The sequence below is a fragment of the Mastacembelus armatus genome, chromosome 20 (genome assembly GCF_900324485.2).
Source record: "Mastacembelus armatus chromosome 20, fMasArm1.2, whole genome shotgun sequence".
Lineage (NCBI taxonomy): Eukaryota > Metazoa > Chordata > Actinopteri > Synbranchiformes > Mastacembelidae > Mastacembelus > Mastacembelus armatus.
Genome location: NC_046652.1, coordinates 12,619,995 through 12,646,375, shown reverse-complemented (window position 1 = coordinate 12,646,375; position 26,381 = coordinate 12,619,995). Strand labels below are relative to the sequence as shown.

At 39.5% G+C, this 26,381-nt stretch overlaps 1 protein-coding gene across 12 annotated transcripts in view; it reads right to left on the bottom strand.

Annotated features, from left to right (window-relative positions):
• The window catches only part of abi1a (abl-interactor 1a), a 40,318-nt gene that overhangs the window by 4,725 nt on the left and 9,212 nt on the right, over positions 1 to 26,381 (bottom strand). For 3 of the 12 annotated variants that reach the window (XM_026292547.1, XM_026292550.1, XM_026292557.1), the window contains exons 2-8: positions 24,806 to 24,973; positions 11,876 to 12,052; positions 7,098 to 7,112; positions 6,357 to 6,460; positions 5,674 to 5,826; positions 2,352 to 2,449; positions 1,036 to 1,140 (exon numbers count right to left, since the gene is read on the bottom strand). In XM_026292547.1, the coding sequence (XP_026148332.1) occupies positions 1,036 to 1,140; positions 2,352 to 2,449; positions 5,674 to 5,826; positions 6,357 to 6,460; positions 7,098 to 7,112; positions 11,876 to 12,052; positions 24,806 to 24,973 (820 nt within the window). The remainder of the gene's footprint in view (positions 1 to 1,035; positions 1,141 to 2,351; positions 2,450 to 5,673; positions 5,827 to 6,356; positions 6,461 to 7,097; positions 7,113 to 11,875; positions 12,053 to 24,805; positions 24,974 to 26,381) is intronic. The other 9 variants (XM_026292551.1, XM_026292555.1, XM_026292558.1 and 6 more) reach the window with 5 other exon arrangements.

The window sequence follows — 26,381 nt, the reverse complement described above, 5'->3', positions numbered from 1 at the left end:
AACTGGGTCTGCTGCAGCTTTAATCCCAATCATGTTTCTGGGCAAAAGCAAATAAAAAAATCAAACAATGATATACTGTAGTTGTGCAAATTAGATTCATAAATAAATTTCTAGCTAGATTTGTATGGAAATTCTGCCAGTACAGTATGTTAGTTGGGCATCTTGTAGTATAGTCTTATACTTCGGGTTGCTGTGTCAATTCAAATTGCCAATGGAGTTTGGATATTTTAAGAGATATACAGGAGCATGAGATGAGATGAAAATGAAAATTTTCAGAGATTTTGCATACAGTAATTAACCTTAGCCAAGCTTTAATTGAAATGAGACTTCATTATTCAATAATAAACAACTGAAGAATTAGGAAGTAGAGTGCCAGTGCCACCACCACCACCACCATCACCACCGAGAAGAAAATCAAAAACTCTCAGTTAAGAAAAATGTTTACCTAACTGATTAGGGAAAAAAAACAGTTGCTTCTTTATAAGAACCACAGAGTATTGTACGCTCTGTGTCTCCAAAAAGAAGCACGTACAGTCTGTTCACACTGCAAGCAAAGCTGAACGACCAGAGAATCTTGGCTGTTGTGATAAGGTCAACAAGTTTATTGGCTAAGAAAAGTTGGCCACAGCTATTATTTGACAACAGCCAGTCAAAATAGTGCCCTTCTTTCATTTCCTTATTAGTGTTATTTCAATTAATTATAATAGTACTTTTTAAATCAACTGCAAATTTGGGAAAGAAACCCATTAAAGAGAAGGTTTTTCCATTACTTAATTAGGAAGCTGTCTACTCATCGAGCAAGAATGGACAGGGTCTACACAGCTTAATTTAGCCAGTCAAATCTTAGCAGTACCATAAACTGTTAAGGAGAATCTCCTTGCTTCCAGTGTGTACAAACAATCAAGCACCCATCTACACCCACAGCACTCTTATTTGTGCATCTCTGCCATGAGAAGATCATAATACACATGCTGGCTGTCCACCACCTGGACAGCAAAGATGACAGCGGCGACCTGAGTGGTCAAGGAGTCTCACCTATGGGTGGCGGTGGTGGTGGTGGTGGAGGGGCGAACCCGACCATGGGAGGAAGAAAGGGTGGGGGAGGTGGAGGGACTCCCGGAGGAGTAAACATAGGTGGGACTGAAAAGAATATAGTATTAGTAGCTGTTTAATACAGAGGCAGAGCAAAGTCTGTCCTTGCTGTTTCCCGCACATCTACACTATTATATCACATTTACTCAACAGCCTTTTGGGGGCAGGGGAGTGCTTCGATGTCAAGCCATAGCACTGCCCCTCACACACTTGGACACACTTTTTTATGGTATAAATTAAGTCTTTCCATGGTGGCCACCTTGCAGAGACTGCTGTGGTCAGTCCTTGTAAAATAGCTGCTACATGTCTTGCTCCATAAATCATTTGCAAAAGTTAAACAGCACTTTCTCAGGCATGTGTATAGTGTAAAGTGCTGCAATGTGAAGCTTGTGCAAAGTGTTAGGTGGGCCATATTATTTCACAGTAAAGCAGAAGGCCTAACGCAGCTTGGCCTATTTACACAGTAGAAGAGAGAATTAGCTGTGCTTAGAACACAATAGGCTGCATAATCCCTGTCTAATAAACATGTGTAGACTCACTATGTGTAAATATTATGTTACGTTTACACCTTAAGTGATATCTATCTACTGATATACTGTACATGTATATTCTTTAAAAAAAAAAAAAAAAAAAAAAAAAAAAATGATGCTGGTTGCTCCAAATTTTCAATGTGTCATTTTTATTATTCTGAACTAATAATTTACATTGTCTATGTAATTACATAAAGATATGCATGCTAAAACTAAACTACAAGGAACTAAAAGGAAAAAGGTGCAAAGTAGTAGTATTTAGTGTTCAATATCATTTCTCTATTCTTTAATGTATGCACAAAAGTAAACTCTGACTAAAGGTCACATGGCTGCACTGTGTAAACAGCTAAGCCCTGTGTTCTTATCATCTGTCAATAATTAAAGAGTTTCATTTTACTTGATCAAAATTCAACTGATATGAGTTTCTGAGAATTTGTGCAGATTTCCTGCTACAATAGTAGCAGAATTTTGTTCATTATATCCATCAAAATAAACATCCTCTGAAAATGCATTTAGAGCATGGGAAAGGTAACGAAATTGCATGAAACCAAATCTAATGGAATTCTTATGTTAGCAGCTCTGTAGGACAGGGAGGGGATAGGTTTTATTGCAGCATTCACAAAAGGCCTGCAGCTGGTTAAGCACCAGTCTGCCCTATTTCTGAAACACCAGGGAAACAATTAACTAAAAACTACTGTTAGTGCATGAAATGTGCTTATCAAAGCTCACCTGGTCCAGAGTTGGGAATGGAGGGTGTAGGCACAGCAATGGGAATGCCAATTCCACTGCCGCTGTTCTCCCTGCTACTGCTACCCCCGCTGCTTCCACTATGTGAGGCAAGAGAAAGAAGAGAAAGAGGACAAAATTTTATTCAGGGAAACCTTCTCAGACTGCACAGCAGGTAAAACCGCAGACACACTATAGTGACTCTTCTGCATCTGAACCCTATTTAGAATGAGGCTGAAAAAAACTGAGACAAAATTCACATTTAAGTTGTTACTTGTACATGTAACAGGTTCAGTGGCTTGTTAGGACTGAGCTGCAAAGTGACACACCCAAGTAAGCAAAACACAAGTTATTCTGCATGAAGGTTTGGTAAAAATCAGTCAGAGCAACAGAATAAGCAGGAGCATGGTCCTGAGTTAAAGCAGACAATAAAGCTTTTAACATGCAAACCACCTAAGCTCTATGCTTCAGATCCTCTAATTGCCCCCACAACACTTGAAATAATTTATCAGAGATGATCATACACTCTGTGTATTTTGTCTAATTATAGGTTTTGCTTTTACTTGACAGTAAACAATAGAAAACCTGGACAAAATTTGGAACAAACACTTTGTTAGACATATTTGCTCTTGCCAAATGGATGCAATTCTCTAAATATTGTATATCCAGATGCTGCTAACAGATCTAAAGAATACTGATAATACTAATTAGTGCTGTTATCATGAATACATTTAGTCTGAAAACAAGAATCTCATAAATTCATCATGTTATACTGTTTTATAGGTGATAAACCGCGTTGGCTTGTATGTAAAATTGTAATTAAATGTGAAACATGTCAGCCCTGCAGTAGTCTGTATAGGCACTGTTTCAACTTGTGTTTGACCCTGAGGCTCTTATCACTGGCCTGGCAGGCTAAATCCCCCTCCTGCTCACACTTTCTCTCTCAGACTGACCTCAATTCAGCTTCAGGCTCTCGCCCCACCTCTCTTTTTTTTTTGTCCTCTTTCATGCCTGATCTCCAGTCATCTTATTATTTTATCACCTGTAAAATGATTCCCCATTCTCCTTCCAAGCCTCTTGCATCTGTCTTTCCCGATTCCTTTCATCCTACTAAACCACGGCTCACTCCCCACCTCCCCCACATCACTTTATTCCCTTTCCCCTCATCCTCTGCTTCCCCCATGATCCATGTCACTCAAGCCCTGAGGCTCTCGAGGCACAAATATCAGGGGTTACCCCACTGAGGGATATGGGGGCAGTGGGAGCTAAGTGTCTGTGGGGATAAAGGCCATACAGTATCATGTCATTCCTGTTTGAAAGTGAACCCCCCCCCCTTCATGTTTTGGATTTATCCATTCTAATCCCTTTACAACTTACCCGTTCTGTTGCTAACCCATTTATCTTTTTACCAGCTTGCTTTGCTGCTTCTTTGTTTCGCTTTGAAATGTCACGGACCCAACTCCATATAGCCTTCTCCACCTTCCTGTCTGATTCAACCGCTTCTCAATTCGTGGAGTAGTTTATATTGACTGTCTGCAACGTACACTCAGGATTAAAAAAGTTCCACTTGAACACAGCTGACAAAATTCCATGGAGACAATGAAAAATAAATGTGTTGTCAAGGGGAATCAAAAAAGAGATAGACTGAAAGCTCCCAAACTGCAAGAGTAAATTTTGTTATTGAGGCTTTGAATGTGCATAAACAACTGTAAGATCAAAAAGCAGATTAACATGACACTTGCTATTTAAATTAATTTTAGTTTACTACGGTAAGTGTAACGGACATGTTTGTTAAAAGATCTACATATCCCTGTGTAATGCTTCCCACAGAAAGGTAATAGCTGCCATCATGCAGCAGGAACACACTGATGCCTAAATTGAATTTAGGCCCCAGTCAGGGATGTCAGTGACTGATGAGCTGAAGTACCACAGCTGACTTCAAGCCCATGTAATCAAATAGTGATGTCACAGCAATAGTAGCCGAAGTGTGGCAGACACAGCTTGACTGAGGACAGCATCAGTTTGTAGAAGCGATATTACAGTGACTTCAAACTTCAGATCACTAACAGTGAGAGTGAACGGCCAAACATTCTGTGCATTTGTTTTGTTGTTACTCCACCACCTTTAAGCCTCTGAAGTCACTAATTACAGAACAACACCTGGAGTTTAGCTTTAACTGATAAATGATAGAAACTTCTGTGTAAAATAAGAAGCTTTGCAAACATACATGAGCAAGAATGGGAAATTGTGCAAGGGTAGGACAAATTAAAGGTAATATTTATAAGCATCACAGTCAGCATAACAGGCTTTTTAGTTAATGAAGTGGCTTCGGTCACTCATAACTCAAATTCGATGGAAGAGTCTCTCGCTTTCTTACTGTGTGGAGATTTCTGAAGAACAAAACTTAAGAGCTGTGTTCAAGTGTTTGAATGCTACAGTTGACTTTGGGGATTTTGAAAAAGCACCTTATATTGGAAGCTTTTACAGATATTAATATCACAGTGATTCTGGCCGTGGTGTGAAATCCTCCAAGCCGTGTCAGACAAATACTGGATTTTGTGTAACGGAGGAGAAAAAGAAGTGTGACAATGTTCTAAGCTGCTGAAATAAATGAAGACACTAGAAAAAACTGACATTAAGGGGCCCAGTGTTTTGTTTTTTACTTTTTAAAGGTGTAGCTATAATACTAATTAATATCAATCCAAACATGGGGCAAAACTGCTAAAAGATCTCTTCTTTCTCTTCAGTCAAACTGTCTCATTTCCATTAAAAAAAACATATGTGAATTTTATTAACACGTGCATTGCAAATTTAAGAAACTTTTTATCCATGAAATTGGTTCTGACCTATCATATCTTCAATTTTATCATATTATCATCATAATTTGAGGACAACACTGACTCCATGTTATCTACACACTTGTGTACCAGATCAGACTGATGTAACCTCAAGCGAAGTTGTTTATGACATTATACCATTTAATTCTCAAGCAACATGCACTTGATGGATGACAATGCACTGTGTTGAAGCAAAACTAGTCAGGTTACATTTTTCTTGCCAGATAAACCAACTGTTTTTTTTTTTCCCTGAGCCCTCTGTGTCAGCACCTCCTCTGTCAATAAAAGAGTCTAATTAAAATGGATGAGGTGTCTGTGTTTTCCCACATGGTGCTGTTGTCTCTTTGAGCCTGGCCTAACAGTCCAAAAGCAAAGGATATTTAATTTTCAATAAAATGAAACAAGAGATAAATGGGAAAACCTTACATTATAGAAACCTTTGTCTGTATGTGTAAATGAGTCCATTTATCTCCTCCTTTCTCGTCTACCTGTGTGTGCGTTGCCTCTGGTTGACTGAGGCTGTGCGTCCAGGGCTGTGCTGCTGGCCGTACTGGCTGCCTAGTCGGGCAGGGCTGGTCATGTAGTCATTGGGTACTGTGGGTGGCTTCACCGGCTCGAGGGTCTTGTAGGGCGTGTTACGTCTGCAGCAGCCCGAAGACAGAAAATCAGAAACAAAATTACCAGAATTTAGTGTACAAATGCTGTAATCACAACTGTGAGTTCATTTATACTAAAACATTGTAAATCTGGTTTATTCTGGTGGATTCTATATTTGCTTCAGGCTTGATCTGAGTACATCAAGATTTACACTTGAAATTCAGATCTGTTTTAGTGTCACTGACTCCTGCTGTGCATCAGATGATGCCTGGCATCATCAGGGCATGACGCCCACCTGATACTAAGAGATAAAATCTCAGCTCTGATCCCAGACTTTTGTTGACACTGTTCATGTGTCTGGGAACACTGGGCATGTTCGTGGCTCCATGTGTCATTTCATATAGTGAAAAGGCACAGATGCCAAAAAATAAAATAATTGTAAATAAATAAATGTGACATGTAGTTTAACTGCATGTTCTTTAACTGCCCCCACAAGAGTCTTCTGTTTTTTTTCATTCAGCATTTGATAATTAGAGGATTAGTCTTCTTTCCTGGTGACTTAATGGGATCTTACCCAAGAGTGCCACGCCCTGACATGGGAGGGCTCGGTGGCTTCTGCGTTGGTGGATTGGTCCTCGATAGTGTTCCTCCTCTGATTGCCTGATTGTTTCCATGCTGCTGTGGTTAGAAGGGGGGGAAAAACATTGATGCTTTTATAAGGGATAAATTACTTTAGAGACTGTGTGATTACCTCATATCTGATTAAAATCAAATGCTATAGGCTGCACAGATGACAACTCTTCAGCAGCACAAATGTATAATTCAGCAGGAAATATTTACTGGGGTTGTGTAATGTCAACCCAGCCTGTGTTTAATTTACTCTCTGGGTAATTCCTTGTGATTGAAGGTTGCAAACTTCTGGGTTTCGACAAGACTTCTTGCAAAACACGTGTGTCCCAAGAAGAAAGTAACTACAAAATACCCTAAGCTTTGACTGACATCTGGAATACGTAATTCTAGGATATTTGTACAGTATAAAGAAATATGAGTTGTCTGGGAAGCCTACAAGTATTTTTAATAAACTAGTGAACATTTATGGACAACTACACAAACTGCAAAATAAATGAGAAGTACAAAGCTGGTAAGTTGACAGGGAGGGTGTTACAGATAGTGTTCTTCACTAAAAGGACTACAAGTTGTTAATGGAAAATAAACATTAGAAATGATCGCAATAATCAGATGTATGTCACTGCGAAGCGGAACTGGATAAATCTAACATTATGACAAAATGGGTCATAAGACAAACTAGACTTACCTTGGCTTTTAGCCACTTAGTGTAGGTGAAGAAAAAAAAACACAGAAGAGAGAGACAGAAAGAGGTCACGTCAAAAAGGGCCATGTCTAAACAAATCAGTAGAAAGTACAAGCGAGCAGGAGAACAATTATTTCATGTTGTATTTACACGTCTCATGTCATAAATTTCAGGTCATACTAAAGGAAAAAAATAAAAAATACCGTGGCTCCTCATTGTTGCTCTTTTTACTCAAACCTACCACACCCTGTGGTATAGCCAAACCTCTGGGATATGATAGCAAAGCTACTACACAGAAGTGAAACAAGTTTTTTATTAGAAGGTGTCTGACATCATCTTTTATCAAGAATTTTACATACATAAAAAACTGCTGTATAAATATGTACTTGAAGCTATACTGAGCATCTACATGTGCATTCATGTTTGGATTTCAGATAATCACATTCCTCATAATATAAAACACTCTAGTACTGGTGTGGGTTGATGTCAAAGAGAATGCAGAGGCAGTGTAGCACTGGGATTGATCTGCAGTGTGACAACTTCAGAGTCACAGGGCTCATCTATAATGCAGTGTCCCCACTGGCCTTTGCAGAAAGTACTGTAGCATCACAAGCCGATAAGAGAAGGAGAGTCAGGATAAAGCCATAAACACAACTGAGGCCACAGGTCAGCAGAAGTGGTCTCTACCCCTATAAAAACTGGAAGCACCTTCACTGCAGCTGTGAGTGGTAAATTTAACATTCAGATTTTACTACACTTAGTTTAGATGACTTTCGGTTTTCAATCTAGGTCGTGCTACGGATGCCAAGGCCAACTGCTGACCTTTTTAATCTTCCTGTTTGCTACACCCAGTGTGAAAATGCTTTGGTTACACCCAATGAACTGTGGACACATATGCTCATATTAAGGTCATTTTAAAGTCCGTAATTCAAAAGTCAGAATTTTAAAACTGGAAATTGACCTAAGAAATGTGACAAAAAGATTCCTTAATTAGCTATTCAGGAAAGCTGTTTCAATTGCCATTTATTGAGTCTACATTCTGCATTGGACTAACTACATGTTTTTTTTAATTCTTACTGGCAGTAGTGCTATTTCCATACAAGGAATTGATAGAAATAGACATGTGATCTGGTGTTACTTTTTGTTTTCTGTACACCATATCACTGCTGTACCCAATAACTGTTAATGTAAAGTAAACATTTTCCTCATACTGTAATATGAAAACATACTACCTGACTTTCCCTTTTTTGACTTGTTGGCTTACAGACAACACACAAAGAGACAAAAAAAAATTACTCAAATAGCAAAAATATCAGAATTCCTTAAAAAAAAAAAAAACCCTTAAGCAGCCTGTTCTTTTCTCCTAATCTTGCAAACTCTAACCTGACAGTGTCACTGTGTCGAAGGAATGCAATCTACTTTCAAAAATCACACCTAACATCATCACCACTAGATTCCCTGAAAGCTCCCTGACTAGATTAAACATCAGCTGACTGGAAGAATAAATCTCATCTTTCATTTTAATGCTAAAATGCATCATGCCATTGTCAGTACACCTCAATGTGCAGGAACATCCTGATTTGTCTGCTGGGAGAGTCCGGTGATTACTGATATAATGCTGATGTGTCCAAAAAAAATAATCTGATTAGGTACTAGATGAATTTCACCTTTACTTTTCTCACAGTACCTTTCTTCTTCACTCCTCTGCCTGATCAGAGAACAGCTTACCTTCTCTGTGTTGCAGTTCATGCTTTGGTGTTAAACTTTACAAACACCATGTAAGAGCAAAACCAATTCAACATCTAGGTCAATGCATACGCTGATGTGTACAGATAATAGGTTTCACACTCAACTGGAGCCAACAGCCTCACAATATAAATTCCTATTCAGATATTGATTCTGGTTGGTAAAGTAAATCATGGCTGTAGGTATTTTATAAAAGCTGGGTTATCTCACAGCAGCCTTCAGAGGACTGTATGAATTAATATGGGGGTATTGAGGTTAAATATTGATTATCTTTTACCGCTGTGACATGCATAGATAAGATGAGGTGAGTGATGTAGGATGTATTCTCCATCATATTTGCTTACTAAATGAAACTAAAGATGTTAAAAAGGGAGAAAATCCACTGAGATTAGTCCAGTGTGATACGTAATGTTCTTAAACTAGATGCATTTCACCATCTCAAAGCAGCAATGAAGCATGATGGTTTCAACCTGGCACAGTTGTACTACTAGACACTGGTATCCTCACAAGGAGGACACTCTTATTTAACTTGACACAAAAGAGTCAAATCTATGGATGCGTCCCATTGATATTATCTGATTTTGTTCGCTTTATTCCCTGCAATTCTAAAATATCTATTTGTAATTGTTATATGAAAATATAAAACTGCTGTATTTGGTCTGTTAAGCTTCAGTTTGAGTCTGAGTTTGAACAACCCCATTTCCAGGTCAATTTAATGCATGTTCCATAAGATCACCCCCGTCTCATGAAATAGGTGTTACATTTTCTGAGGACATAAAGAAAAAGACTTTCAATAAAGTAATCTATTGATTCAACGTGTCCACCTTATTTTAGTACTTTTTTTTTATAGTTCAAATTGTATGCTTGTTTTGTGCAATGTGAAAAACTACACAAGCAACAGTTTTCTAAATCTAACAAAAAAAAAAGAAACCAGTTTGTGAGAGAGGATAAACTGTGAGAGGGTCCAAGAACATCAGCAGTCTACAGGACGAGCTATGCTGCCAGTAATGTAATTCACACTGGCCGTCTTTGAAATACGACTCCTCACACAAATCAAGATTTACACAACCTTGAATTGAAAAACAGATGGGTAAGTGCTGCTGACTTAGCAAGATGATTATCTGTGGAAATTGGTTATTCAGTGACTGATCAGGCAGTGAAGTCAGCCTCCACAGACAGCATCCAAGAAGAAGAAGAAAAAAAAAAAAAAAATCATTGGTCACAAAACAAACACAAAGCTGCAAGAGTATACTTTGCCAAAAAGCATGAAATAAGGCCTGATGAATACTGGCACCACAATCTTTGGGGAGATGAAAGCACAATCAAATCTGTAAGATCAATACATTTGTTTGCATCCAGCATGTTTAATGTGGACCTGGAAAGGCCTACAACAGTGACTGCATAGAGCTGAACTGTGAAGGGAGGTGGGAGTGTGCTGATACAATGCTGCATGAGTGCAAAAGGTGTAGGAGAGATGACATTTACAGATGGAGCTATAAATGCAAGTTTCTACATCCAAAGACTGAATGAGAAAAAGGAGAGACAAATGAAAACTGTGTCTCCAGTGAAGAGCTGCTGAGGAGAATCAGTCTGTCTAATCTGTTTTCAAAGTTAAGAGGCTTCATTGGCCTCAGGTTTTGTCCAGCAACAAATAAAACAGGATTTAGGATGCTACTTAATATTTGGGAAACTGACTATGCTGACTAATGATAAAAGAAATGGTTTGACATGTTAAGCTAAAATCACACGACGGTTAACTTAGCCTCTCATAACCACTAAAACCAACGGGAAACGTCCACTTTCGTCCTACCGATGCATCTAAAGCTCACTAGTTTACACTGTTTTGTTTTTTCTTTGTTTAGGCTGATTTAGAAAGTTTGTACATATGGAGGTTGGCTGTTTCCCACTTATTTCCACCGAAGAAAAACAGCCTCCAGCCTCTAAGTTCATATTTAGCAGAAATGAGAATGTATTGTTTTTCCTCTTAAAAACGAAGTGGATTAGTGAATTAAACGCTAGCTTCAAAGAGAACTGTTACTGTATGTAATATAACATCTTCATATATTGTAAAGTACCTAAATTTGATAATAATTGGTGAAAACCTGGTCCCTGTGGAAGGAAACTTAGTCAAATAAAACACCTCTCTACACATTATCCCTTCCGCCATGATGTAAGGGTCCACTGTAATTCCCTACACAGTAAATTGAGAGTGTCACAGTAGCTTTTATCAATGCCTGTAACGCTACAGCTTTATAATGGCAGGGCTCTAATCTAGTCTGTCTGATGGATGTAATTGATTGGCTGATTGATGGGGAAGAGAATGTTTAAGAGGGAAGATGGAAATCGTAAAAATGCCTGTAGCCATCAGGAAATTATGTCATTAGGACGACCCAGTAAGCCCTTAAAGTGAGTCCTAATGGCAGTGAGGGAGTGCAAACATCACACTTGGTTCATCAGAGCTCGATGTGGGACAGTCTAAAATCAGCTTCTTTCCCGCCTTTCAGATTGAACTGATGTTAAAAAAAAAAAAAAAACTAATCTAATTGTAACATTACTTCCCTAAAAGGGTAGAGAGAAATTTCAAACCAAAATTATGATGTCAGCCTGGATCAAAGTGCCTTTTAAAACATCTCGCAAATCTGTCTCCACTCACCATTTTCACAACACTCTAAGAATAGAGCTGTTTTCTGAAGGCTATATGATGTAATGACTTTTTTAGTTCATTTCCAGCCCCCACCCCATTCCCACTAACCCACACTGGAACATGTTCCTGCAAGGTCAGAAGGGATGCTTTCTGAAGATCAAAAAGAAAGCAAGACAGAGATGGAGCATGAGCGAGAAAATGAGTCAAAGTGGGAGAGAGTAGGAGGGAGATAGGAATACCTTTGGCAGAGAGTAGGAGAAAGAGAGAGTCAAGCGAGACAGTGGAAGAACAAAAGCAGAGATAAACTAATTAACTGAAGAGAAAGAATAGATCTTAAGTGACTGAAACAAAAATTTTAAAAATCTGAGAAAAAAAGAGAAAGTCTTCTTACCTTAACACCATGGCCAACATCGTCCAGGATGTTGTAGTCAATGGGTTTCCTGATGTACCTGACTGGCCGCTCCATATTTGCCGGCGCTATAATCTTATGGGTCCTTGACGTGTTCTTATTGGTAGTCAGGATCCCAATTTCCCGCCTGGCCACCTTCTCCTTATGGATGTCCACTGTCTGTTAATGAAGAAAAAACAGATGTGATTTGAAGCCAGAGTAGAAACAGAGAGTACAACAAGGACCTCTGAGAATTAAACTTTACATAAAACAGCTAAAGAAACTATAATCAAATCATGATTTAATCACTGGGATCTTAAACTTTTAGCCAGTGCATAGTAAATACAATCTGCAGTAAAACTGGTCTTGAGCAGCAGAAAAGACTGAAGCATGTGTATTTGAACAACTCGGGCTTCACTAATTAATTGATGAAAATGAATTTACTTGCCCCAAACCCTCAAATTAACAAGGCAATTCATAAAAAAAATATTAAGGACACAAAAGCATAAGAGCGTGATTAGTTAGAATTGAAGTGATGTTAAAAATACTGCATTCATATTTCAGAAGAATAAAATTAAGTCTATTGTGTACTTAAATCACATCCTCACAGATTACTATTATCACCAAAGCATCTCTTTCATCTTCCTTTTGCAAAATGCTAGCTCCACATTTCAATGCATTATTTATGCTTCTGGAGACCACAACCATTTTCCCACTGAATTTCCACCAATGTTCGATAAATTGCACAAAAATAAATTAGATTCAGAAACTTTAATGACTTCAAATGATAAAAATAACTTCTTGGAAAACCAAACTAAGAAATCAGGTTAGTCTTTTTTCACCCCACATGCTCAGTGCTGTCTGATGAATGAAGTCGGTTTATGTAACGAAGACACATCATCATCATTCATCATTTGTCCTAAACGCCTGAGGCGTGTTGGGCAGCAACAAAGGCTCTCCACTTCTGCCTGTCTTTGGCCATCTGCTCCAGCATGCCCCAGGTGTGGCCCATATCCTTCATCTCCTGCTCCACTGTTTGGTGCCAAGTCGTTTTTCGGCCTTCCTCTTCTCCTCTTCCCATCAGGTGTCCAGTGTAGGGCTATCTTTGGTAAGGTGCCTGCTCCGTTCCTCATTACGTGTCCTAGCTACCTCCATCGTCTTGTCATGATCAGCGTGCCAATGTCTTGATTACATTTTTGGAGAAGGTCCTGGTTTGAGATCTCACTGGGCCAAAAAATGTAGAGTATCACACAGCTACTGCACAATTTCAGTTTTGTTTTGATGTTAAATTTTGTTGAATGCCATACTTGTTGATGATCCAGAGAACATTTCAGGCCTATATTATTCTGCTCTGAATGTCTTCTTTGGTTCCACCATCTTTTTGTATAATGCTGCCTAGATAGGTGAAGGCTTCAGTGCTGGGAGGTTCAGAACCACCTCTATTGCTTTGGGATTTTCTACATTGTGAGTCAAGGTTTCCGTAACAGAGACATGGTTTCTAAATAAGTTCAAACCAAGTTTAGCATTTTTGTGTTGACATATTAGTTACTTAACTGTTGACATATACACCAATACCAAATTTTCCACAACCCCAAATATATTCATTTCACATTCATATAAACAGACAAATGCAGTTACCCCTCAGATTTTTATAAAAATCACTAATTGACTAATTGTTGCCATAGCGCGGCATATTGACTATAGTGTTTACACACCACTGTCAGTTCTTACAGAGATCAGAATTTCCTAACCCTGCTCTATTTTGCCACTCCCACATAGCCGAGAGGAGTCCAGGAGCAGCTGCCCTTCCTTATTGATGAAAGGCTGCAATGTCTGTAGAGGCAGACCACTAAAACATGTCTCAAGGGGTGGAAGGAGTCAGGGACCATGCCAACAGAGCTTTCCTTTCATGCCACAGGGAGCTGGAGCTTGACTGAGCTGTCTCTTTACCCTGCACTGTTCCATTGCATGGCAGACTTAGCCTTTAAGTATCCCTCATCCCAGAGTTTGGGGGAAATCAACAACACTTGCAGTGGTGTGTCGTCTACTGCAGTGCAATTGAACAGACATCTCTGGAGAACATCAAGTCCAATTTTATACTGCAACATCAATGAGATACAGGCCAGAGAACTGAGAAGTCCAGTATCCATAATGAATGACGCACAGAAGAATCTTACACGCAAGAGTAAAAGAAGGTGGATTGTTCAAAACGACAGAATTTGTATCAATTTTTCATAACAGGCAAAGTTACTCATACACAGAGATCTGTTTGAAAAAGGGAAACATCCGTTCTGTCTCTTTGAATCAAGAGGGATGGCAGGGTTTGCTACAGTCATACGTTTTTACCTTATCTGGGCTGCCACAAGAAGCTTTTAATATAAGAACCAAAGTGCAAAGACTTCCAGATGAGGCGAATATGCCAGTGCACCAAAAATTTAGACTGTTGTAAATCAGGATCGTCTGGAAACAACTAGGCCAAAATCTAATCAGTCTATGACTTCCACTTGCAGCAGTCTGACGGAATTCAGTATTTATTTGTGATGGAACCAAACAGAACATAGGTAATAGCTTAAAGAGAAGTAGATGTGACGCAGTCATTGTTGATTTGATTTTGCTTCCAAAAAAAAAAAAAAATTCATTTCAATCTCATTTTTCAATCTCATTTCCCCTCACTATGACTCCAACATGACAACTTAATTCTTTGATTGTAATAAAGACCATTGTGCAGACATGTGCATGGTCTGTTGCCATCATATGACTCTATGAGGAAGTAGGTGTTTTCAGCCAAAACTCAAAAAAAAAAAAAAAAAAAAGAGGAAAAGTTCTACTATAGATTAGAAAAATGTAGGTAAACTGGGCAGGCAACTGGTCTTGGCTGGATGTACTTCCCTTATCAGAGAACAGAGTGTGGACAAACCTCTTCACAGCTGGTAAAAGGAGGAAGTGAGAAGGCAACATGTGAGTTCATCTCCTTCCTGTATGCTGAGAAAACAGCCCTGCCGTCACAGCGCAGACCAACATTGCCAAGTGTAGAAGGGTAAACTCGAAACCACTTTCATCAGAGATCTTCCGCTCCTGCTGAGAGTGCTTTGCTTTTCCACTGACCAGTGTGCAAAGAACATTAAAAGGGTCTGACAAACATGTAAAATAGAAAAGTGCATTCTGGTTTGACCCGTCAACTGACCCAGTGCTCAGCTTTAATCTGAGCAATATCTTTTTAATAGCCTGCCTCTTCCCTTGACAGCTTCTACCAACATTTTAACTGGTATCAGAGGTGTTTACTTTATCCCAATGGTCCATGTGTTGAGTGGAAATAGCCTGAACTCTGAATACATCTTGTCAAACTGAAACGTGGATGATTCACATGTGTTCTCTATCACTGTGACCATATTTCAGACCTGTGGCTTTTTTCCCAGGGCACTGAGGAGTTTTGGCTCTGGTGTTTGGCATCTCCATCAGCTAAAGGCTTTTAAAATTTAAGGACCATCTTTTTTTCTGGCTGCCTTCTCTTGTTTGAGCCCTTTTGTTTTTTTAACTCATCATCTCTATTATCCTCACCTACTCCCTCCACTCACTTCTATTTCTGCATCCATTACGCTCTAATTCCCTCCAGTTCTCCCCACACCCAGAGAAGAGTCGACCACCTATATGACAAGGTTTAAGAGTTGATTTCAAACATCAGACCTGTTGCCAACTATATCATCATCATCCACTTTCTCACCAGAGAGAAAAAAAAAAAAAACTCCAGTTGAGGTCATTTTGGACTGGGATCATTTTTCCTATTTTGGGATACAGCTGAGTCAGATTTTTATTGTGTTGTTAGCAGCAACAAGTTCCTAAACATTTGTAATTTGATCTTCTTGATTCAGGTTGTTGCCATTTTGGGTAAGGCTGTAGCTCAAAACAGGATACAGGTTCACCTATTTTGAATGTCTGAACTTCAGCACCCAAAAATTCAATGACGTGACATCGTCGCTTTGAAAACACTGACATGTTTTCCACTGTTGGCAGTCTGGGATTGCTGTCTGCATACGAAAGAGATGAGAGCAAAAGGTCTATCATCTGGGTCTAACAGAGTGTGTGAATGCAGTTGCCTGGAGTGCATATTCTACATGATTGAGGAGGCAACACATTCCTGTCTGTTTAGGAGCCACAATTTATAACTTGTTTGGTCACTGTTTGCCTGAAGATGAAGGAATGAAATGTTGTCCATCATGTCTGACTGAAATAAGCATTTCAGTAATGGGGAACGAGAGCGGGCTATAGTGAATAACTTTAATATTCTGTAGGACTTTCTCTAGTTGACAAAAGATTATCCTGTTATTTGTGACTCGATCACTCAATATTTTCATGTCATTCTGCCACATCATTGCTTTTATGTAACCTAGGCAACAGTGCTGGCCACTCATCCACCGTGCTGCCCTTGTTCAATGTTACCTTCAATCTTAAAATGTAAAACCAGGATTCTTCCCACAGTGAACCTCTGACCTAGCCTTTCTACCTCACACTGACTTACACTGCTCAATCATGGGGAAAAGTAGGGTAGGGCAGGACGATTTGGGAAACAGGTCACACACTGACAAAATACATCCACACAACATCAGCAAAAAGGGGCAAAAATCTTTCAGTCCAGTGACACAGTGAATTTCAAAGCCTTGTGCAAGCACAACCTAATAATTTCCAGACTGGCACAGCACCATAAAATGTATGCAGGTTAAATATAAAAGTCCAGAAAAAAAAAAAAAGCATCTGCAGACTGATCATTTCAGCACTTACTGGAGAAAATGAAAACAGACTGTTCAGCAATTTGTCTCACCAGCCAGCCAGGGGATGATATCCTCAATAAAATGCCAGCTCTGCACAATTACACAAACAAACAAGAAAATGTGCACATCATGTACTGTACTGTAGTAGCAGGGAGTTAGTATACAAGATAAGTGCAAGACTACATACCAATGTGTCTACGTGCATTCATGTGTGGCTAGCCGAACCAGAAAAATGTGCCAACAGTTAATGACAGAGTTTGACTGTAGATGACTAAGACTTTAAAAAAAATGTTTTAACTAACTGGCAGCATGACATCCATCGTCCTGCTACTCTAAGATAATACACATATTACTGCAAAGTACCCAGAGTTCCCGTGGTACGGTGTCCAAGAACATAATTGCATGAACTATTTTTACTGGCATGAAATATAAACCACATGAAACTATGAAGTAACATGTGGCTGAGGGTAGTATTAAATGGCCGTTCATGGCTGAGAGTAAGATAAGCTTGTCTTTACACAAGTACACAATTTGGACATCCTTGTTTTGTGGGATTATAAAGAGATAACGAGTATAAGGCGTCTGTTAAACACATTTCAACCTTAATTTCAGGCTTACTGTGGATTCAGGATCTATCGCAGTAGTTGGCGCAGCTAACACGTGAAGACGGCCCGATGAGGACCGTACATGAACTTCTCCTCTTTTTAAGTTTTTCTTCTAGGAGATATTTGACTGAGCATGACACACCAAAACCCTGCTTGACACTCACTCTCTTACACACATTAACACCTTAAAGTTGATATACGTATGCGTGAGCAGGGATGTGCTGTGCCGCGTGTTTTCTCTCTCATCCTGCTTGTTCTGAATTTATTAGTTATTTCCTACATTTCCTAAAATAAAATAATAATAATAATGAAAATATATAATAATAATAATAATAATAATGCCCACTAAGACATAATGCCTGGTATGTCTGGTTATAATTTTGTAGTTTTCTGACTCACTTAGAGGAGTCAGGCAGATTTTGTTACATTTTGAAAAAGACCCCGTGTTTCTGTTCCGTCCTTCCCTCATCGGGGCATCAGCAGCAGTAATGCAGTCGGTGTACCGGTCCGTCATGGTAAAGAAGGGCATGTCCCACTGGGAGGAGACCCCGGGGAAGACCCAAGACACGCGGGAGGGACTATGTCTCTTGGCTGACCTGGGAATGCCTCGGTGTCCCCCCGGAAGACCTGGAGGAAGTGTCCAGGGAAAAGGAAATCTGGGCATCCCTGCTTAGGTCTACAGCCCCCACGACCCGGCCCCAGATAAGCGAAAGAAGATGGATGAATGTTTCTGTTTTGCCATCTTCATGCTGAACTAACTCACTGCTGGCTATAGTCTTATACTTGACCTGCAGATGGACAGACATAATACCCAGTCAAATTGTACATATTATTATTATCTTATTATTTTTGGGAGCATTATTGTGTTTATTTGTCAGTGGGTTGCACAGAGGTGGACAGGAAAAGTGGGGGGAAGCGATACACAGAAGGTGGAGACCTGCAACAAATTTTTGTGGTCCAGACACAAACCACTATTGTTGTGCACACACTGTGCACATGTATATGGTGCACTGCCAAAACCACATGGCTATGGGGCGCCCTAATGATCGAGTATTTCACACAGACAAAATATAAAATTAATGTCAGGAAACATATTTCATTCATTCTATTTACTTGAGAAATGTTTTCCTCTTCTTTGTTCATTATTGAATGAGCCCTCAGTTTGACCCCTGTGATCTACAGGGGCCCAGTCCATCCAGGCCCTGATCAGCAGTCCACCCAACTGCTCTCTGGCACCTTGATCTAGATTTAAACCAGTAAAACTTCTGGTCACGTGCCTGAGCTTCTCAGCTGTTGTAGCTGTAGCTTTGTCTGGCGTCATCTGTAGGGGAAGTGCAATCCAACACTCCCTACTCAGTGTTGAGCCAAAATGGCTGTTGAAGCAGAGCATATGTTTGTCTGGTCTGCTTCTCAGCGTGATTACAGCCAGTCTGAAAGCCGTCACCTCTGCATTTGTCCAAAAGCCCTGCAGTGGGCCTGTTTCTTTCAGCAGTTAGTGCATGTTAGTCCTTCCATCTGCACTCAGGGCCAAAATGGGAGGTCAAGCTCCACAGGGTGAGATCTCAGCAGCTTTTTGATAAACATCCCTCAAAAACCAGATTCCTCTGGTAAATCTAACAGGCCTTGTGTGGTATGATGGAGCAGAAGCTGACTGTGAAATTTTGGAAAGATCATCTCTTCCCCTCTCCCAGCAGAAACAAAGACACTGTGTTAAAAGAGAGCCAGGAGACAATGCCAAGGTCAACACTTAGTTTGCTAATATATGGATACACAGAAACAATTCAGTAGAGGCTTTTGCCAATCTAACTTTGGAATATGTGGCCAAAACATCATCTGGACTCAGCCCTAAAGTTTACATACAAGCTGAGAGCAATGATACAACAATGCAGACACACCGAAGCCAAATTTCAGCTGAAAAGTGTCTTCTAATCAAGACTGATCATCACAATAATTAAATAAATATTGAAGAAGAAATGTTGAAAGGTTTTATTCAGCAAAACTGACATTTCTGTTTGCCATGTTTTCCTTTGGGTTTAGACAGTCGATCAGTAGCAGTGAATTTTCTTTTGCCAGGTGCAGGGTATTCAGGTTTAAAACACTCACTTGTGAAGTGAATGAAAAAGCTTTCTCCATTTCCAAGTTTTAAAATTGTCAGGTTGTCCCCTACTGACTTCTATTTGCTGCTATGAAATGAGGATGCGGCCATAAAAATGGCTCCGACCTCACAATATTGTCCGCAACTAAAATAAATGACAAAAACATCATATGAGGCCGAGGAGCCTGAAAACTGTGAATGTTTGGTATTTTTATGCACAATTACATTTACTCTTTTACTGATGTTGAACTTATCAATTAATCAACACTTCAAGTGACATAGTAACAATACAATTACAGTCAGGTCTACTGTGTTTATTGGATTTTACTATCAATAGAAAAAAACTTTAGGATTACTTGGATTAGAGATAAAACGACAATATATCCATCTGCAATAACTTTGATAATCCCTTAAATGTTTGTCATTTAATAATAAAAAAAACAGTGAACAAAAGGGAAATAGAGACAAACTCTGCATGGAACTATGAATTCCACAGCAAGTGGGGGAGCCCACCAGGAGAAGGACGAAAGAAACCCATCTACAGAGGCAAACAGTGGGATCAGGAGGAAACACACAGTATGTGTACACACACGCGCGCACACAAACACACACGCGCGCGCACACAAAGCTTAATTTCCTGTTTGGACGAATGCCAGACCTCTTTAACATGAGGTCAAAAAGTCACCAAACCAGCAGACACAACCCCAAGCCTGCATTCATGAAAACACACAAGCTGCTGGGGGGCAACAGTATGAAAGCTGTACATCTGAGGAATGAGGACTGAAACATAAAAAAATAAAATAAAATCCATGCTGGACTGAAACTAAAACTACAAACTGAACCCTACTTTGAACACAAATGGTGGGCTGACCTGTGATCAGATAAGAATATTGTGTACCTCCATTAAGTGCATCTCACTGTAGCGTGTATGTTTCAGGTGTTTATTGCATTTACCTCGTTGCTCTGCTGCTTTCCCACTGTGGTCACTGGGTTTAATCAACACACTGGTCAGAACAAAGTGAAAGTTCAAGCCACTGGCAACATTGTGAAAACGACAGCACTGCCAAAACAGTGAGCTTTAAAATACCCTTTCTGCAATCACATCTATAATCTGTTATTATATCTGCACTTTGCCATGTGTTTTGCTTTTAGCTAAGCATAATTACATTTGATCATCAAAATAATCTTTTTTACAAGTTACAAATGGTTTGAGATGTACTTAATTTCTTTTTATTTCTGAACCATTTTAGTGCTGATACTGTGCTACTCCTCACAATTGCTGTCATGAGACAGATGTGGAAAAATTATTTTGTGACAACAATGTTCCAATTAACACTTTAAAATAATTTACAAAAACTGAAGGGAATTTCTAAGAGGGCTGCACTGCAAAACAATCTAAACCACATGCATACAAACATCAGGCTTTTCAGCATGTATGGGGGTTTTTGTGAGACTGTCTCTATGTCAGAGGTCTTCATGCTAAATTTATCTGTGATGAGTTAGTATTGTTTTGTATTCATCATCATTTATTTTTTATTGTCCACCTTTTGCAGGATTCATCTTTATTCCTAAAATGTACTATCATAGTCTGTTTTGATTCCAACTTCGTTATAAATGTTTTAAACTGTGACCAGGCATTGTGCACAACAGCAGATTTAATTACTGGCTTGGAAACAATGAATTTCCAAGTTTAACTTTCAAATTCATGCATAAGCTTCATGCCTCTTGGTTCAGTTTTGTAAAATTGAGTTTATGTGGCAAAGATCGGATGTCTTCAGATACTTATGTGTCAAGATGAAGTCAATCATAACAAGGACAAAGGAGTGGCAGAATGAACGTAGGCTATGTGAGGGTGTGTGTGTGTGTGTGTGTGTGTGTGTGTGTGTGTGTGTGTGTGTGTGTGTGTGTGTGTGTGTGCACAAGTGTCCCCACACACTATTTCTTCTCTATTCTGGGCATCACGAAGAGGTTCTCAATGTGAGGCATTTTCTTCCGCCGGAGAGACAAAGCACTCCCTGTTCACTGCTTCTTTGCAGCCACTTCACAGTAACCACAAGGTGGAAGCCCCGCAAGCTACTTTATGCTCATATCAGCCCTTGGGCCTGAATGCTGCAGACAATGAATGGCAATGACAGCAGGGGAAGTGACAGTGACATGCAAACAAACACCTGACAGCACACACAAACATTTATGCATCTGTAATACAGAAGGATGCAACTAAGTTAAGACTGCAGGAAGCTCCTGACATTCACCAAATATCACTACATATTCATACTTCACATGTAGAAACAAACCAAATACAGTTTAAAATGATGTTTAAATGCACTTTTTGACAGGCTTGATGGAAAATGCCAATATTAGAAACAGTTTTTTTGATTAGCCTTGAAACTGATCAAACCCCCATGAGCTGCTGCAGCCTAAGGGTCATGACATTATTATTCAGAGAAGAAAGCAGAAAGATCGTGATTTATTTTACAGATGCTCATGTAATTTTTATTTGTTGCAAATACTTTTATTTTGCTACTGAAAACAGACTAAATATAACAGGGGAGAAAAACTGATTTGAAGAAATTTAATTGATTGGACAAATTACAGACCAAACCAAAACAAACCATTTTTATAGTCAACTAACCATCAAAGCAATTTAACATAGCAAATCACTGGTTCCAGCTTCTGAAATGTTTACTAATTGTCTCTATTTGACACAAATGTAATTTGAATATTGCACTTTGAACAATTAAAAGAAAATAACAAATAATTGCAACCCCATAATAGTTTAACTGCACTTTAAAGATAAATGTTGCCATTTCATAGAAGTACAATGAGATTAGAGTTGGCAGCTCTACTCAGTGCTCTTTCCCTTCCGTTTTTTTTTACCACATGCAGTATAAAGAAATAAGCTGTACTGATAAATTTAAAGTACAATATACTTGGCATTCAGCTCAAAAGGATGCCTCAGTTTCAGTCAAAGAGATGTCACCACCACCAACAGACACACCCTGACCAGAGTGGGCAGACCAAAGGAAATGGCCCTGACGCCATGCGCTGTCTCACCACACACTGACTGAGACATTAATGTATGAGAGCCACATCCTGAGGCATCTGCAGCTTCAAGCATGGATGGGTTGAGGCTTAAGACAGAAACTGAAGAGCAGCATCAGCTAAGAGTGTGAAAATAAGTAGAGAAAAATGGGGTGGTTATGTACAGCCAACATATTTGGGAGTGTGTTTATTCATGCTGTGGAGATGACTTATCATGTTGAAGTGCACCCCAGATAAAATCTACCTTTCTTCTGTTAAAACTACATGGACCCCACAAGCTAAAGACTTTCCTCTCCATTACCCACTCAGCAGAAGGCTACACCGGCCTCAAGGGCCAGCACTAATCTTACATCCATGAGCAGCAAGGGCAACAAGGAAATGATCCATCTCTGAACAGCACTGGAGAGCAATAAAACACACCCACAACCTACAATGCTGACAGCCCTGTTTATTTATTATCAAAACAAAGATTTGCTAAGTTATGGCAAACACATTAAGACCTTGCCTCTCACTTATCCATGAAAACAACAAGACGGAGATGAAGATGTGAATGAGAGAGATGTTAGGCATTCTGTGTTTTCTAGCTCTATCAAGGCAAAGCAGCTAAATCATTCACAAATTATGCAAATTAGAAAAGATGAGATAGATGTAGGGAGCAGTGTGTTATTCCTGTAGCAACAATCATTATCAGCTGGAAGAAGATGAGTTTGCAATGTGATTTTTTTTACTCCAGCTTAACTTCGCTTTTCTGTATTTTGTGAAACCAGAAAAGAGGAAAATACTCCTGTGTTGACCATTACCTGACCTAACATGACACCATCTGGCTCACGTTGGACACTTCACCATGGCCACAGTAGCTACACAAAGTACACAAGCATGGGCTTAAATATAGCATAGGAAGTATGGAATTTCCCGAGCACAAGACAAGAGGCACTATCACACGCTTGCAATGAGACAGAGGTCAAACAAAGTCAGTAAAGCCTGTAACGAAATGATTTTCTTTTCTGCACCATGTCTGTCTTTCATAGGATTTTCTGATGTTACCCATGGGGACTGTCATGGAGACCAAGGCTCGGTGGCACGGTGACCTGAGTATCTACCTGAATGTTATTTTCCAGGACTTCAAACCAGAATGTAAATATGCTTTTTTTTGAGGGGGGGTTTCCAGTAGCCATTCTTTGCTTGTAAAAATCCATCTTCCATTTCCTTGTGCCTTCCCGCTCTCTGACTTGCCTGATCGTTCTCCCCTCTCTTTTGAGGCATCAAGTCCGTAAGTCCTCTTTCCTTCCATTAGACTGAAAATCTGACCTTCACTGTATCCTCAAAACAGTTTCTGACACACTTAGCAAAGCCCTGCTAGAGGAAAAACACAGATATCAGGCATGGGAAAGACAAAACCAAATGAACCCCTCTTTCCATTCCACACTCAGTATCACCATTACAACATATAACATGTTGTAAGAAACAACCCAATTCTGCTTTTTCACGTATTCTTTTACATGTTTTGGATTAATTGTGGGTGTGTTATACACGTTCCAGGTTTGAATGTGTGCCGGTCCTAATCTATGGGATCCCACATGGGTGGACCTCTTAGTTTGATTTGTCTGAGCTCTTAATGCCTTCATTGGATGAGTGACTGGATTTACCTGCACATGGCAGAAGCCTCATGGTGTAGAGAGTGTAAAAGGTTAAGAAAGAAAAAAGCCAGGGTTTTTGCTATAAGTTTAAGTTATAGGAAAAATCTAGTATAAGGGTTGGAAATACAGACAAAATAATTTTATATGTATTGTACATCAGTATTTATATTAGTATTGTGCACAAACACATCTCCTGCCCCTAATTTGAACTCTTGATAAAGTCAGAATACAATCTGTGGGAAATACACAAAGCAATTTTAATATAATGCAAAGGTCATTTTATTGCTACAGTTTATGGATCTAACATTTGTACGGCCATTTTTCCTGTCATTAATAATAAATGAGAACATAAGATGATCTTTTGTTTTAAATAAATAAAAGTAGGCATGTCTGAAAAGTTTTCAAAATGCACAGTATAAGTGAGAAAATATTAGATATCACTTGTGTGCATTAGAGATGCTCAGCAATTAGTTTTTCAGACTAATGACTGAAAATTTTGTACATATCACATTCAATGCAGTAAATGTTTTACATTGCGTTTGCGCTTCAGAAGACGACAAGAGCATCACAGAAAGACAAACAGAACACCAGTCATTCAACCAAACACATAGCCAGTCAAGACAAGACTTGACTACCAAACCAATAAAAGGAACCATGGATGCTTTAGAAAGCCTCATACTATCTTTGCAAATAACCAAGTCAGTGTGAAAGTGGAAAGAGGGAAATGTGGGGCACCATTTTTCACAGCTGTATGGTCAGTGGTGTGTGTATCTGTGTGTATTTCTGACCTGGGAGATGTGATTGATAGAGGACTCCATGCGTCGCAGCTGCGAAGCCTGGATGTCCAGCAGCTGCAGTACATTGTTGGCTAAGGCATTGATCTGGTAGGCCACGCTGGCCAGGGACTGGGTGGTGTAGGCTTTGGTCTCCTCCAGAGCTTTCCTTTTGTCCTCCGCCTGTGCATGAAAAGGGATTAGAAAGAGGAGATAATAAAGACATGAAAAAGACTGAAGAGGGACCCTGCTACTGTTAACATCAGATAACATTTGCATCCATCTTCTAGATATGTATCCAGGTCATGTTTGTAGTGGATGTGAGCCAATAAAGCAGCCAAAACATTAATTCCCCTCTCAACTGTCAGTCCCTTGATACCATCCTCTATCTGGAGGGATTTTAGATGATGTAACACATCCTGCAGCAGCCTTATTGGACACTGGGAACAGAGGTTAAACAGCTGACTACATTTCTGCACTTGAAGACTTATATATGTGCAGCTTAAAAGAATCTAACATACTAGAGAAAGTATAAAATACACTGTATGAATGGATTGTCTGTATATTGAGAAAATATTATTATAACTTTGTTATCGACAAATTATCAAAATTTCTAAATAATAATATCAACCTTTCCCATAGCTTGTGTTCTGCATTACAGACTAGTAAATATATTTGGCTTTCACACAGAATAAAGAAAAAAAAAAGTGTGTAAAACAGTCACTGCCCGTCGCCTTTGTGAGTATTTATAACATGCTGAACAAGTCAACTTGTGAAGTCACCATGGTCACCAGTCCATCACAGGGCCACATAGAGACAAACAACCTCACACACTCACACTCACTCCTATGGGCAATTTAGAGTCACCAATCAACCTGACATACATGTTTTTGGACTGTGGGAGGAAACCAGAGTACCTGGAGAAAACCCACACAAGCACAGGGAGAAAGGCGGGTTGCGAACCCACAACCTTCCCGCCGTGAGTGCTAACCACTCAGCCACCATGCTGTACTGGTTAAAGATCTATTTAATGTATTTTACACAGTTGGCATCAGAAGCATAGGCCTACATTAGTTTGATGGAGGTAATTAATATTTTGGATGTTGGTTATGTCCAGGTGTTACCATTCACTCACAATATGCATTCTTACATTTAGCACAGTCACATGCTTTGCTGCTGTACTCAGCACAGTAAATATTCTTCACGATATCATCTTAAAGTGACAACACATTAATATTCACCAAGATATGCAACCACAAAGTGGCTAAACCAGACAAACTGTGGTAATAACAGGCTGAGGCAGAATGCCACGCTCCAAACTGAGCCATTGTGTTTGATCTCAACAGGTTGAGTCTCATAAAGTTGAGTCCAGAGCACACTGCCTGGATGGGTGACACTGGGCTTTGATAACAGGCTGCTGTAGTAAGAGTAGGTGGTGGCAGCAGTGGTGTGGGAGAGTATTATTGGTGGCAGTAGTAGGGGGGAAAAAAAAAAAAAGTGCTGGTTAGCCTCGGTTTAGTGAGGATATGACAGCATAGGTGGTGTTTCAGCCTTATGAAAGCACAGAGATTCCTCCAGAGGACACAGAGCA